This window comes from Hippopotamus amphibius, chromosome 16 (assembly GCF_030028045.1).
Source record: "Hippopotamus amphibius kiboko isolate mHipAmp2 chromosome 16, mHipAmp2.hap2, whole genome shotgun sequence".
Classification (NCBI taxonomy): Eukaryota; Metazoa; Chordata; class Mammalia; order Artiodactyla; family Hippopotamidae; genus Hippopotamus; species Hippopotamus amphibius.
In genome coordinates this window covers 18,214,452-18,228,352 of record NC_080201.1, presented here as the reverse complement: position 1 = coordinate 18,228,352, position 13,901 = coordinate 18,214,452, and the positions used below count along the sequence as shown (strand labels likewise).

General features: G+C 45.0%; 3 protein-coding genes across 14 annotated transcripts in view; 2 read left to right on the top strand and 1 right to left on the bottom strand.

The window, feature by feature from the left end:
* Nucleotides 1-3,766, top strand: part of SLC7A6 (solute carrier family 7 member 6) — a 32,943-nt gene extending 29,177 nt beyond the window's left edge. For all 4 annotated transcript variants that reach the window (XM_057711083.1, XM_057711084.1, XM_057711085.1 and 1 more), the window contains one exon: nt 239-3,766. In XM_057711083.1, the coding sequence (XP_057567066.1) occupies nt 239-333 (95 nt within the window). In that variant the 3' untranslated portion in view covers nt 334-3,766. The remainder of the gene's footprint in view (nt 1-238) is intronic.
* Nucleotides 3,767-3,897: 131 nt separating this feature from the next.
* SLC7A6OS (solute carrier family 7 member 6 opposite strand) lies at nt 3,898-11,762 on the bottom strand. Of its 6 annotated transcripts, XM_057711088.1 has the most exons (6): nt 11,548-11,762; nt 11,139-11,420; nt 7,199-7,402; nt 6,428-6,573; nt 5,870-5,990; nt 3,898-5,123 (listed from the first exon to the last, which is right to left on the bottom strand). In XM_057711088.1, the coding sequence occupies exons 1-4, from the start codon at nt 11,740-11,742 to the stop codon at nt 6,538-6,540; spliced, it is 717 nt and encodes a 238-aa protein (XP_057567071.1). In that variant the 5' UTR covers nt 11,743-11,762; the 3' UTR covers nt 3,898-5,123; nt 5,870-5,990; nt 6,428-6,537. The 6 variants fall into 6 exon arrangements, with proteins under 6 accessions (XP_057567071.1, XP_057567069.1, XP_057567073.1 ...); XM_057711086.1 differs by having other exon boundaries at nt 3,899-5,123; nt 5,870-6,573; XM_057711090.1 differs by lacking the exon at nt 6,428-6,573 and having other exon boundaries at nt 3,910-5,123; nt 5,870-5,998; nt 7,168-7,402.
* The window catches only part of PRMT7 (protein arginine methyltransferase 7), a 46,668-nt gene continuing 44,516 nt past the window's right edge, over nt 11,750-13,901 (top strand). For 2 of the 4 annotated variants that reach the window (XM_057711075.1, XM_057711078.1), the window contains exon 1: nt 11,823-11,919. The gene's annotated coding sequence lies outside the window, so the exon portion shown is untranslated. Of the gene's footprint in view, nt 12,041-13,901 lie in introns of all 4 variants that reach the window. The other 2 variants (XM_057711077.1, XM_057711076.1) reach the window with 2 other exon arrangements.

Below are 13,901 nucleotides of genomic sequence, written 5' to 3'. Positions count from 1 at the left end.
GAGGTTAAAACACTCCCTCCTGAAACAGCAATCCATGTAGCAAGACGAGGAGTCATGCATCAGACTCTGGTTGGGCATGGGACAGAGGACACTGAAGCTTGCTGGGGTGAGCCTGGCACAGGGTACCCAAGGGACAGGTGGGGAGGGAACCATGTGCTTTTAATCAGCTTTGTGGTATTCATATTGGGGCTGTAGCTAGATGTTATTTTGCTAAATTCTCTTCTCTCTTTTCATTTAGCTGCTATCACCAAAGTCACCCAGAAGCTTTGCTTTTGTGTCCTGACTGAGCTAGATGTAGCTGAAGAGAGACAGGTTGAGAGGAAAACTGAGTAGTGGCCAGAGGCGATATCCCCTGAGGCCTGGAAGGCTGCTACATGTGGCCACAGCCACCAAAGTCCAGATGACAAGACTGTGTGCACTCAATCCTCTTGTGCTCAAGGAGGGCTGTTGGCCCACATTATGTAAGGGGGCTCAGGGCTGATGGCCTGCTCAGGTGGTCACTCTTATCGGTAAGCTATGGGAGGAGTCTCAGGGTCTGGGGCCAGCCTGAAAGTGGGGACTTCAGAAGGTGGTGGTGGGAGAGGGCTTGGGGGATAGGGGAATGGTTGTTTAGTTTTGTTCCTGGTGAGTAGGTGCAGCCTTTACAAACACTTGGTGAGTTGCATTGGGGGAAGAGGGAGTGCTAGGTTAATAGCTGTGGCTGGTGGTTGCTGACTTTGAGGTTTGAACAAGAGTCTCTATAAAGGGGCTGCATGGGAAGTTTTCCTCTGACCAGCTCCAAGTACCTGACTCGAGAGGCCTGAAATGCTACCATTTCTTCCTCTGGCTCAAAATCCTTCCCTGGGGAGAGGGTTGTATTCCATTATTTATTGATATTATTTAGTCCAGAACACCAGTTCTAGCAAAGCATTGGTGTTCATTAATCTACAGGATGCAATAGGCTGATTGTATTTAAAAATTCAAAGTACCCCAAAGTGAGTCCCTCTGACCTTAGAGGTGTCCATGTGGTGGTGGGTCAGGCTTCGACCACAGATTTTTTTGCTCAGTTTCAACATCATCTTCTGTTGAGTCTTACCTGCAGAGGTGAACTTTAAAAATTTTTTACTCATGTACTGGTTACACTTTAGTATATAGATAGGTCACATGTTACAAGCACCTGGCTCAAGTTCAGCAAGTACAGATGAACAAATTCATGAGTCAGAAGCCTGGTAATACTACTTTGAAGGATAATCCTTTATTTTACTTGAGACCCTAGGTCTTTGTTCTAGTTGACAAAAAGCAAATGCCTGGATTTCTGGTATGACCTCTTAAGAGGGCAGAAGCTGTCCTAGGATTCAGGTGAATCACTTGAATTCCTTCAGCTGTCAATGGCTTAGAGAACATCTCCTGGACCCGAGCCAACAAGTAGCTTGTTCCTCTCTGTAAGGGCCGGTATGAGGGCCTGCTGTGCAGACCCACACAAGCCCATCTTGGTGCTAGAAGTGGTCATTTTTCTGAGAACCTCACACCAGGCTGCATCCTCCTCCTCTTCTGTCCTGACACCAGGCTTTGTTTACACTGAGCCACCGTGGTGTGGATCATCAGGATAATGCACTCCTCTCCTGCCTGCCTCCTTTTGCCTGAGGTCTGGTGGGGCTGCAGTCTCAGGAAGAGCTTGGTACTTGCGGCAACTTCTGTTTTCTCCCTGCGGAGATCAGTGAAGACTCTGGAAATAAAGCTGCTTCAACCTCCATCTGGCTCTTCAGCAGACTCATGATCAGAAGCAACTAATCCTGGTGCTCAGGCTGCGCTTTAGCACCCAGATCTGGCCAAAGTGGTAGGTTTGGCCTAATGGATGTTCCTTCATGGGCAGCCTTGCTGCACTGGATTGGATAACTGTCCGGAGATGCTTCCAGACGCTGTCATCCTGGACCCAGAAGAACCTGCTGGCTTGGTATGCTCCATGAGCTTCTTATCCTTAGGTTTGAAATTGGTCAATGATAAAGACAGGAACTGTGAGGCAGTCTACCTTTCTGACCATTCTCCATCAAACTGGCCCCAGTTGCAGACAAGGGAGTAACCTTGGTCATACTTGCTCAATAAAGGCAATTTAGGAGAGCATGCTCACAGCTGCCTTTGGTTCAGGGCATGGGAGTACATTCCTACTGTCATGGGTTGGGGATTTGCCTGACAACAGGGAGTCTTGTGCAAAGGCTGACTTGCCCATACTATGTAAACATGACTCCTGTCTGACCCAAGCTGGCACCTATCCCAGGGATCCTCTGGAGCTAATCCTTCAAGCAAAATGCACTTGTCTTGAAGGAACCCTGACCCAGGCTTTCGTTTTCTCCACTGAAGTAAATGACCAGCTAATCTCAGGAACTTGTTGCCTCCCAGTGGCTCCCAGCGGGGAAGCAAGGGCCTCCCACTCCAGGTGTGCTAGTGCTTGCTTAGTGAGCCATCTTTACCAGATGTGACCACACTCTTCCCCCCTGTGCTGGATACAGACTTCTCCCAGGAACCCTTCTGAGAGGGATGCCAGAGACCCTCTACAGCACTCAAGCTTCCTAGTGGAATTAATTTTTGCCAGGTCTTTGTTGTTTGTTTCCTTCAGTCTTTCTCCTGCTGTGTTAATCCCTCTTGCAGTGGGTACAGTCTGTAAGGTGGTCAGACCTTTAATGTTGGCAAACTTTAATGAGTACATTAACAGCAGTGAGCACATTATAATGGCTGAGTGGTTTTTAATCCTTTGTTTCTATGCCTACAGGAGACTGAGGTGACTTGTATTAGACTTGTAAGTTACTGCCTATTACTTGCAGCACTGAACTGCACCTTAGTGGATAGTTAGGTTGGGAAACCAAGTCTGTTTGTTGGTTTTATAACAGCAGTAGTAGGACCCTAGTATACATACACATGGAAATTAATCACTTTAGGAGGTTTAACAACTCCACGTAGATAAGAATATAAAGATGTACAAAAAATATAAAGTGAAATGGGTGGAAGAAGGATGGGAAAGTAGAGATACTTATGAAATCTTAGAGTTGGCAGGAAGACATCTCCTTATGTCATTTATCTTGCCATGTGATAATAAGTCTGTGCCACAGGGCAGGAGGGCACACCTTGATTCAAAGGTTCTGTGTTGCCGAGACCAGCTCGGCAACTCGAGGTGAGTGACGGGTGCCGCAAGCTTAAAGAAAACACAGACACAGATTTACGAGAAAGATGGGACCGGGGGACTCAAGACCTCTAGGATCAAGAGCCTTGCTGATTGATCCCACGTTGCTTTTATTGAGTTCTTGGCATAGCCTAAGGGTCTAACACTCCCAGTTTAGTCCCACAAACAAGGTTATCTTGGAAATAAACAAAGGCCTCACATGACTGGGGCAATGATCTTTGTTTGCCTCCTGGGTCTGATTTGAGCAGGGTGTGGATCTGAGTTGGGCGTGGATTTGAGCTGGGCGTGGAGAGCAAAGCAGCCCTGGGGGCAGGAGACCTCTCTCAGAAGGATTAAGGGTCTGTGCCCCACCCCTGTTGGCCCCTCTGCGACTGTGCCTGTCTTAGGTTGTTCCTCCCCTGAGGAATCTTACCCATCTCTGGCTAACCAGCCATCCTCCAGGGCCAAACAGGGTGATATGAGGTGTGCAAGTGAGAAAGGGGCTGCGCCCCCAGAGAGGGTCAATATTCTGTTTCCACGGTAGCCTATGCCCCCATGGTCTCCACGCCCAGCACCCTTAGTTCCTCCACTGCTCAAGCAGGACATTCTGCATCCAGTCACTCGGCCCACATACTTTAATTGCTTTTAGTAACATTTACAAGGTTTCAGAAAGACTTCTGAATGTCTTCCCACACTGTGTATTGTTTCCCTAGACCTGTGCAGTTCAGTATGGTAGCTACTAGCCACATGTAGCTAGTTAAGTTAAAATTAAATAAAATTTAAAAATTCAATTCCTCAGTTGCACTGATCATATTTCAAGTGCTCAACAGCCATATGTGGCTAATGGCTACTATTACAGAGTACAGATATAGAACCTATTCATCATTGCAGAATAAATGCCAACTCAGTCAGAGTTAAGGCATTTGTGGTTTGGAGAGGAGTAGGGACAGAGTTTCCTTACAAGAGACACCACTTTTGGTAACAGAATTGGTCCTGTTGATGGTGGTTTGTTTTTGGTGAGTGCTGTGACTAGTTAAACATTTCTCAATAGAAGGCCAAGTTCAGAATGTACCTTGCTTTTCCTCACTTGCCTTAAGTTCTTAGAGCCTGAAACTTTTCACCAACCCCTCCCACTTTTTGGCAGCGGGATAGGAGGAACAGTGAGTATGGTGGGAAAACACGTAAGACAGATTTAGAAAGGTTTTAAAGGAATTACTTGCTCCCATGTTCAAAGTTAAGTTTTTATTAGAGTCACACATATCCTGTTCCTTGGCACCACTGCCAGAGGAAACTAGCAATCTTTACAACCACTATCAGAAGCAGGGAGGTAGAGATAGCTGTTAAGTAAAACCTCTCACAGCTCAGGCAGATTCTACTTCCTTTCCTAATGGCCATTACTATCCAGTCTGTGCCACTACAAGGGACCCACTGTAGCTCTTCTAGGGTCCCTCATTCAAAAGAAACAGGTTTTCACTGGAGGCAGGTGGCCTGGGAAAGACCAGTCTTAGTGCTGACAAAATGGGAGACCCTCTTCCACTTACTGGCTTCAGCGTATTAAGAGGAGAATGGGAATGCTGGGAAAATGTCTGGGCCAGGAAGCTTCACTTTCACAGGAGCATCCCCCCCCCACCCCCAACACAGGGTCAGTTTTGATCGAGACAAAGTGGCCCTACAGAGAGTAGAAAAGACACACTCCTTTAGTGCAAGTTTTCACCATGGTGGAATGGTGCTGTTGGATATGCTTTTTCCTTCCACGTGTTAACCTAGGAAACTGGAGAAGACGTAACTAGTGTGGCAGACACTGCAGTCACAGAACCCTCAGGGGCTTGTGGTAGAACCTCATGGATATCACAGGATTATCAGTCTGAATCCAGGTCATGGGGGTTGTCATAGCCAAACTCCTTCTGCACATCCAAAGGGTATTTGCTCCACATCTGTGGTCTGCTGTTGTCTCTTTCTTCTTCACTGAGGCTGTTGTAATCATCAGAGCCTAGAATGAGATAAGAGGAATGGGCTCTAATTGTATGGTTTTCTAAATGACCACAAAAGCCCCTTCCCTTTTCAAAAAAGTCTGTTTTTTGTTTCCTATTATAAATACTTGCTCAATAAAGAGAATTTAGAACATAGAACAACTTTTAAAAAGCAATAAAATTCTTATGTAAACCAAGTCCTTTAACATTAGATGGCTTTGTCATTTCAAGTATAGGATTTTTGTTGTTGTTATAACAGTTGTAGTCATATTGTGTATATACTTTTGTTCCTTACCACTTCCCCAATAGAATACTCCATAGTTTGATTAACTGTTCCTCCATCATCAAACACCAAGAAATTCAAGGAACTGAGGCATCAGAGCCTCCTTCCTTCCTCTTCCCCCAGGTACAATGTCTCTGTTGTTGCACTTAAAAATCCAACAATTCCTTGGTTTGTGAGAACCCTGGGCCTATTCCTACTGTCAAACCACTCCAGCACTTTATTCAAAGTAGGAGGGAAAGGGACCACTGCTAGGCAATGACAGAACTAAGGATTTGAACCCAGGCCTAAATGACATTATACGTCCAGCAGCCCCCCTGGAAACACTGGTCCTTGCATCTCTTACAGCTCCAACAGCTTGTGGTCGAGCTGGTGGAACTCAAATGGCAGAAAAGGAAAACCAGCTAAGATACACCTGTCAACCTTGCTCACACCTCAGTCCCAGATCCCACCAGTCCCTCCCCAACCAGGGCTGCTACCACTCACCTCTGGCATCTTCATCTTCGTCACTGTCCTCCTCCTCTGGATACTCATTGCGCCAATTACTCTCACTGTTCTCATCATCTTCATCTTCATAAATGTCCTCTGGTTGTTGGTCATCATTCACCTGCACATCTCAACACAAACATGAGTATAAGTCAAACTTCTAAAGTTATGCTCTGGGGGAAGTTAGCAGACCAGCTAAGAGAGATGTCATTTAAGGGTGATGGGTGCAAAAGAGAAAACACAGGAGTTAGTTTGCTAAAGGCTATAGTAACCTTAAGCTATGAGAGGGAGGTAGTAGCCCTACTCTACTTAGAGTCCAGCTCCAGGAACACATTTCCTGGTTGTATGGTCCGAACTCTACCAGAAGGGAACACAGCAGGGTGGGGAAGAGAGAGAGTTCTGAGCAGATGATGGCAGTGATCTTCAAACTGCTAAAGGGCAGCCAGCTAGGAGCGGGATTAATATGGATTACAGGTGGTGCTAAAGGTTAGAACCAAAACCCAAGGGTGGAATGCAGAAAGGCAGGAGGGGGGCTATGCAATGGTCCAAGGTGGGTACCTGACTATGAGAATAGCTGTAGTGCAGGTGTGGGATAAGGTGCTTCTCTCATAATAAGAGGATGACAGGTACACCTTAATTTTTCTCATTAATCATTTTAGAATTTAATGTCAGGATGTTAGCGTTCTTAATCCATAGTTTTTCACCTTTTAAGATACAATTAAAAAAAAAAAAAAAGCTTGTTTCCATAGGTCCCTTACCCAAAATGGCTAAGCATTTCCATATAACCTATGCACATCCTCTCATATACTTTATTTTTTCATTTTTTATTTTATTCTTTTTTTAATTTTTATTGGAGCATAGTTGCTTTAGTCCTTTCATATACTTTAAATCATCTCTAACTTATTTGCAATACCTAATACAATGCAAATACTATATAAATAGTTGCCAGTGTGCAGCAAATTCAAATTTTGCTTTTTGGAACTTTTTGGAATTTCCCCCACCACAATATTTTTGATCTGTGGTTGGCTGAATTCGGGGAGCAGAGCTCATGGAATCTGCAATTATGTAGAGCCAACTGTATAAATAAGATGATGTTGCAAACCTTGCAAAAAACTCAGAGCAAAGATTATGAATGTAGACTGTCTTTCCCAAAATTTCTGCACTAAACCCAGGTTTCTAAAAGGCATTTAGAAAAAATTTTTCCTTTTAAGCAAGGATAAGAAGAACTAAGAACAGTGGTGATCAGGAGTAGAACCTAGGGAGGCAAAGCACGTGACTAGAAAATGAACTTACGCTACCTCATAGCCCCTGCCTCGTGGGCCCCCTTACCAACTCCCAGTCTTGGCTATAGGGCTGCACAGAGAGGATGTTCTCAATCCATCCTGGAGTGGCCATGTCCAAATAGTAAATGTCATACACATAGTCGTCCTTCTGTTCCTCCTGGTGCCCAACTCTTGGTCCATCTTCAGATACAGTCAATCGCTCACGGATCAACTCTACAGAATTGCAGAGGATCACATCTGGGTCAGATGTCTGTAAAGAGAACAGCAGATGATACATGCTTAACCTAAAACATGGATGTCCCAAGAGGAGGAACCTAAGATCTCAGTGAAGGAAGCCTCCCTGCAGTTCTCTATGTTGATTTCAAGATTCTTATCCCCATGGCCTACTAGTCTCTTCTCAGTTGTCTATGAAATTAAAAGAGTCAAGAATCTCTATAAAATTAATGTGCAGTACTTTTTTTAAGATAGAAGCTTACATGACAGCTTCCTGCCCTTTTATGCTTGGCTGACATAAGAGAGCATACGGGAAGACTGGCCAGAGGAAGAGAAGAGCCAGCAGAGCTGGCTAGTCTTGCCCCCAAGCTCTGCTTCTGCAAGTCTTCTCTGAGCTCCTCTGGTATGTTCTCCCCTTGGAGATCCCCAAGTCCACAACAGCACCTCTATGGTTGACTCCCAAATGGGTCTGTATTCTGTGTGGCCTCCTATAGGGGTCTAAGGGCGATTCCTGGACCCTGGTGACTACACCAGCCATCACCCACCACTTGGCTTGCTCACACTGACATCTTGCTTTTAATCACAAAACCAGGAGTGGACTCCCCTATCATCCTTTTTCTGATAGTTTGAGATGGACTGCCCCAGAACAGAACTTGCCCAGGTAAGATGTGCTCCAATGGCAAGAGACTGTGTTATCCAGAGTAGCAGGGGTCAATTAGGAAACCAAAGGGACATTCTGCAAGTCCCTCTCAACAGGTTCATCACCGGAAGTTGTGCAGCTCAAACCAGACACCATAAAGGGGGAAGAGGGGGGTGTCCCATGTCCAAGACAGATAAAGGGAGACCAATGTTATCATTTACAGGCTAAAGGGAATTAATTCTTCCTTGCTCCAAAGTCAAAAGGAACTAGAGATGTCAGTTTTTGTGCAGACTCTTGACCAACCTCAAAGTTGCTTACAAGAAAAGTTCTGGTTCCAACTCACAAGCCCCCAGGCCTCAGTTCAACAAATTATGCAGCCATTAAAATATTTACAAAACTAGCGATACAGAAAAACGCCAGACAGAATTTTATACTCAAAAGGAAGTAAACCAATTTTACTCAAGTTATCTTTGGGATGGGGGTAAAATCGGTGCTTCCCCCTCCCTTTACTTTTAATTTTGCTATTATTTTTTCAATTTCACATAATGAACATATTATTTTCATAAAAGAAAAATTATTTTAAAGTCTAGTCTGTGTATGTTTACCTATATTTTCAATTATGCTACATAACATCATTTTCTATTATTAAACATAGGTAAGTATTTTCCCATCTTGCCAGTCTTCATGGTTATCAATTTAATGGTCCAAGCAGTTGTATATGTCAGTTTCTTGGACATAATTTTTAGTCATTTCTTGCATTTGAAAAATGGAGATAAGAGCACCTGCCTTATATGGTTTTTGTGAGGATAAAATGAGTTAAAGTGAAAAAAAAAGTAGCACAGTAATTGACACATAATTACTTAGTATACCAAGTGTTGCTTTTGTTAATACCACAGCTATTTGCTTCTGCTGAATTATTTCTCTAGGATAAATCTTGGGAGTGAGATTACTAAATAAAATGAACTGAAGTTTTCCACTTTAATTTTTCAGATTTCTTGTCAAATATACTTTGTTTAAAACTTAGATCATGTCAGTTTAAGAAGAAATGCAGGGAATTCCCTGATGGTGCAGTGGTTAAGAATCCGCCTGCCAAAAAAAAAAAAAGAAGAATCTGCCTGCCAATGCAGGGGACATGGGTTCAATTCCTGGTCCAGGAAGATCCCATGTGCTGGAGCCACTAAGCCTGTGAACTGCAACGAAGAGTGGCCCCCACTCTCTGCAACTACAGAAAGCCTGCACAGCAACAAAGACCCAATGCAGCCAATAAATAAATAAATACATGAATTTAATAAAAAAAAAAAAAAAAAAAAAGAAACCCACTGTAATGTGGCATAGAAATGCTGTCACAAATTTTAAAATCGCTTTAGATTTTTAGATGGCTTTAGAGTCCAAACAATAAAAATAGTTTTAAAATACTAGGCTCCAATCTATTTTTAGGATGCCTGATATTACTGTTTTCCCAAAGGCTTGCATCAATTTTAAGCACTACAATCATGTACAATTTTAATCACAGCCTTGCCAGCAGTGCTATCAGCAACCCCTTTTCCTGATAGTCTAGCAGGCATAAAACCTCAAGTTTGCCTTCAGCTTAAATTTATGTTCTTTAATAATTAATCTGTGCAGGGCTTCCTAGGTGGTGCAGTGGTTGAGAATCCGCCTGCCAATGCAGGGTACACAGGTTCAATCCCTGCTCCTGGAAGATCCCACATGCCGCGGAGCAACTAAGCCCGTAGGCCACAACTATTGAGCCCATGTGCTGCAACTACTGAAGCCCACGCGCCTACAGCCGGTGCTCTGCAGCAAGAGAAGCGACGGCAATGAGGAGCCCGCACACCACAAGGAAGAGTAGCCCCCACTCACTGCAACTAAAGAAAGCCCGCGCACAGCAAAAGAAGACCCAACACAGCCAATAAACTAACTAAATTTATATAAAAAAATAATAATCTGTGCAAACATTTTTGATGTGTTTCCAGTCTGTATTGCATTGTTGGGAAAATCTGTGTTCACATCCTTCCTAATTTGTCTACTAGTTTTTCTTATATGATTTAATGAGCTATTTAATTGACTTGATTCCACTTAACATTGGTTTACTTTTAAAAATGTGTAACTAATGGCTCGGTCTGGAATTAGTTTTGGTAAAAGAAGTAGCTATGGACATCGTGCCCAAATTGTTATCCAGGTATACTAGGAACATGATTAAATATATTTTGCTTGATATATTTTGAATAAAAATTTCATTTTTTAAACTTCAAAAACTTAAAAGGAGTGAGATTTGAAAAATATTTCTCAAGTGGGGGCATACCTTAGAGAATTTTCTACTTCTTTGGTGCTATTGCATGTAGTTGACTTTGTTTTTTTGAAGTGAGGTAAAAAACTAACTTAGAAAATGTCATTAGTGGAAAGTAACACAGAAGACTGGCATTCTAATCCAAAATCTGCCTCAAACTTGATATGTTACCTACCCAGGCCTGGTCCTTTAACCTCCCTTTGATGAGTTTTCCCATCTGCTTTATCTTTAACACGGTCAAAATCCTCCAGTGATTCCCCATCTCTGGGTGAAAGGCAATATGTCCTTGCAAGTACCTACATGAAAGGGTCTAGCATGTATCCTCTCCCCAAATTCCTTACTATCTTCCCCCATCTCATTGGGCTCCAGGCACAATGACCTTGAAAACACCAGACAAATTCGGTTCCAGGGTCTTTGCACTTATAGCTCCTCAGTCTGGAATCCCTCTCCCCAAGATATCCGCAGTGCCCTGCCATTCAAGTCTTTACTCAAAAGTCATTTTCTCAGTGAAAATGACATTGAAATGGCAGCATGCTCCTCCCTCCCTCCCCCCGCCCCCGGACCCCCAAGCCCATATCACCAACTGACATTGAATTTGATGTTTCTCTCCTCTATCTGAATGTTAGGTCCTCACTGCTGTATCCACAGATCCTAAGAACCATGCATAGCACATAGTCGGTGCTGATAAATACTTGTTGAATGGATAATCTAACCTGTAAGACGTGGCTATCAAGCTGGATGGATCACCCACCTCTAAAGTGAAGCCCTGTGTACCCTTTTAAACTCTGTGTTGACTCTGCGTCAACTCAGGAGAAACCCAGAACTCGACTCCGGGCGTGTACTCACTTCGCAAGAGATCGCGGCGGCGGCGGCCTCTGGGTCTCCTTCCTCGTGAACCAGGTCCAAGAGCTGGAAGCCTGCGTCCTCAGCGGTTTCTGGGCTTCCCGGCGCGTCCTCGGACTCCAAGCCGCCCGAAAGAATCCCCGAGGATCGGCGACTAGAGACTACCCTGTAGCGGCCCTCCTGCCGGATCTCCCGAGCAGACGCGCGGAGATGATGGCGGATACGCTGCTGGCTGCCCTGGGACGGGCGCAGGGCGGCCCGCACGAGCGGCTGGACTGGTTCCTCCTGTGGGGAGTTGGCGGGGAGAAATGGGGGTGTGGGGCGGCGTAAGCAGGGGTTCGTGAAAGGGTCAGGGAAAAGGATGCACCCTTGCTGCGCCCAATTCACACCGGCTCCCTTCCCGGCCCAATACCTGGGAGCACACGGTGGCAACCAACTGAAAGACATTATTTTCTGCGGCTCTCTCCAGACCCTCCGGAGGCGTCTTTTGGGCTCCTGACTCAACTGCGCTGGAGCAGAGACGTTTACAAGCGATAACAAGCGCCTCGGCGGGCTCCGCGCTGCGCTTCCGCTTCACGCGGAGGACAGCCGTCCTCCCAGCCTCCATAGCGGCTGTCGTGGAGCACTGTGGGAATGCGCGGGGTGCGACGGAAGAGCTTTCCAATTCTGCTTCCGGGCCCCGCCTCCGGCACGCTCAGCGAGCCCAGGGAGATCCCGCCCTTGCACGCCTGCCGCGGCAAGATGGCGGCGGTGGCGGAAGTGAGTGGAGTGGTTCCCCTGGCCGGTGAGGCGCTGGGCTGGTTGGGAAGGTGGGGTAGCGGTTGAAGGCTCTGGTGCAGCCAGCGTCCTGTCCTCAGCCCAAGGCCTCGGCGGAGAGTGTGGTATGGTTATAATCGGACATTGCGGTACGCATCTCTTCGGGACTCTGGAGGAACTTTCTAGAGTCCGCGTGGGGCAGCTCAGAGCTCCCGGGCCGGCGTTATTGCGGGGTTCTAGGCGGCCCCCGGCTCTGCCATTCAGTCGTGTGATTGCTTCCAACTGAGCCTGTGACTGAGCACCTCCGCGGGGAATTGGATCATAGTACCTGCCTCCTCCCCTCAGCGTTAGGGACCCGCACCGCAATCTTACGGAGCTCCAACTATCGCACCCCGACTGGGCCACGGTTCCCAGGGCTTTCCCAGTCTCAGTGTTCTCAGTAGTTAGAAATCAGTCAATTTGCCATATACTGGCCAGAGTGGCCCTGTAAAAGCGTACACCCAACGTAGATTTTTTTTTGCTTGAAACCCTTGAGTGGCTCCCAGTGCTTTTAGAACAAAATCCAAACACTTTTCCGCAGTCGACATGGCACATTGTGATTTGCAGAAGCCTACCCCTAATTTCCCATCATTCATCTGCTCAAAGTGTTTCAGTCACTCAGGCTTTTGTCACTATGCACCTAGTTCTTTACATCTTAGGGCCTTTCCTTGGAAAAGTTGGGGTAAGGATTCCTGAAATATGAGCACTGCACTTTCACAGCTTTTAACCTGACATCTTGCCTGCCTCAACTTAGATGCTGCTTTCCTCAGAGAGTCTTCCCATAACTTTGTTATTCTCTTTCATAGCGCTCTGTGTATTTCCTTTCTTGCCCTCAGGTAGTCTGTAATTGTTTGTATTTATTCTCTTTCCCCCAATAGGGTCTATAAATTCTTGGAGGACAAGGACCTCCTCTGTCTTGTTTATGGTAGTCCTCCAGTCCTAATACAGTGCCTGGCATACAGAAGGTGCCTGATAAAATTTGAGTAAATGAACCAGACATTTGCTCTGAGATCTGAGTAGTAAGGTAATTAGGGCTTGGGATGGTGATTTCCATTCCCTTCCTGTAAATAACCATGTGAGTTCACAGCTCTTGGAGAATGAGGAGGAGGTTAGAGTATCTTGAAGCTGGAGTATGGACTCCTTCTTGGAGAGGACAAGTCATAGTAATACATGAGGGGATTCATCCACAGAAGATGTTTAGTGTTCACCCAGAGAGGTTACAGAACATGGTTCCTGTCCTCAAGCATTAATTTAGGTTTATATGAAACCAGTGGCTTCTGTATGGATCTGGAAAGACACTGTGATCCTAGTTACAGCCTTTGCAACATCATAGATGAAAAGGGAATTCCATAAATTATAGTTCTTTAGTATACTCAACCTTTAAGTGACTTTATGGTTGATTCCACATGGACCACAGGGTCAGGGTTTCAGGACTCTCCACAATATGGACCCCACCAACGTTTGACTCCTTGTTCAGTGAAATTTCAGCTAAACTGATTAATTCACTGTGCGTGGTTGTCTAAGCCTTTCTAATTTGGTGAAGTGCTTTCTCCCTTCCCTCACCCACCTAAATCCTACCCATCTTTTAAGCTTCTGGTCTACTACACCGTTTGTTGGACACGGTTATTTAAAGCACATTATAGATTCTGGTAGTTATAGATATTCTCTCTTTTCATAATAAACATTAGCTTAGATGTGCAGAGCTGATTCTAGCAGTGCTTTTCAAACTAGGTTGCAACCCTTTGGTGAGTTATTAAATTGATTTAGTGGATCATGACCAGCATAAAAAATAAAAATTAAATAGAGTAGACTATATCAGAGAGTCTTGCCTACAGGAAGACTAAATATTGTTTTATGAAACTGTATGTGCGTGTGTGTTGTGTCTCAAGGTAAAGTATATTTCTTACTGGGATTGTCAGAAAGCTTGAGAGCTACTAAATTAGAGAATAGATATGCTGAAGTAGAGTTTTA

Coding starts and splice junctions, on each gene's coding strand:
- SLC7A6OS (XM_057711088.1), bottom strand. CDS start 11,742: ATGGAGGCTGGGAGGACGGCTGTCCTCCGCGTGAAGCGGAAGCGCAGC. Junction 7,403..11,138: donor CCGCCGCGATCTCTTGCGAA/GTGAGTACACGC, acceptor TTCTCTTTACAG/ACATCTGACCCAGATGTGAT. Junction 6,574..7,198: donor ATAGCCAAGACTGGGAGTTG/GTAAGGGGGCCC, acceptor GTATCTTAAAAG/GTGAAAAACTATGGATTAAG.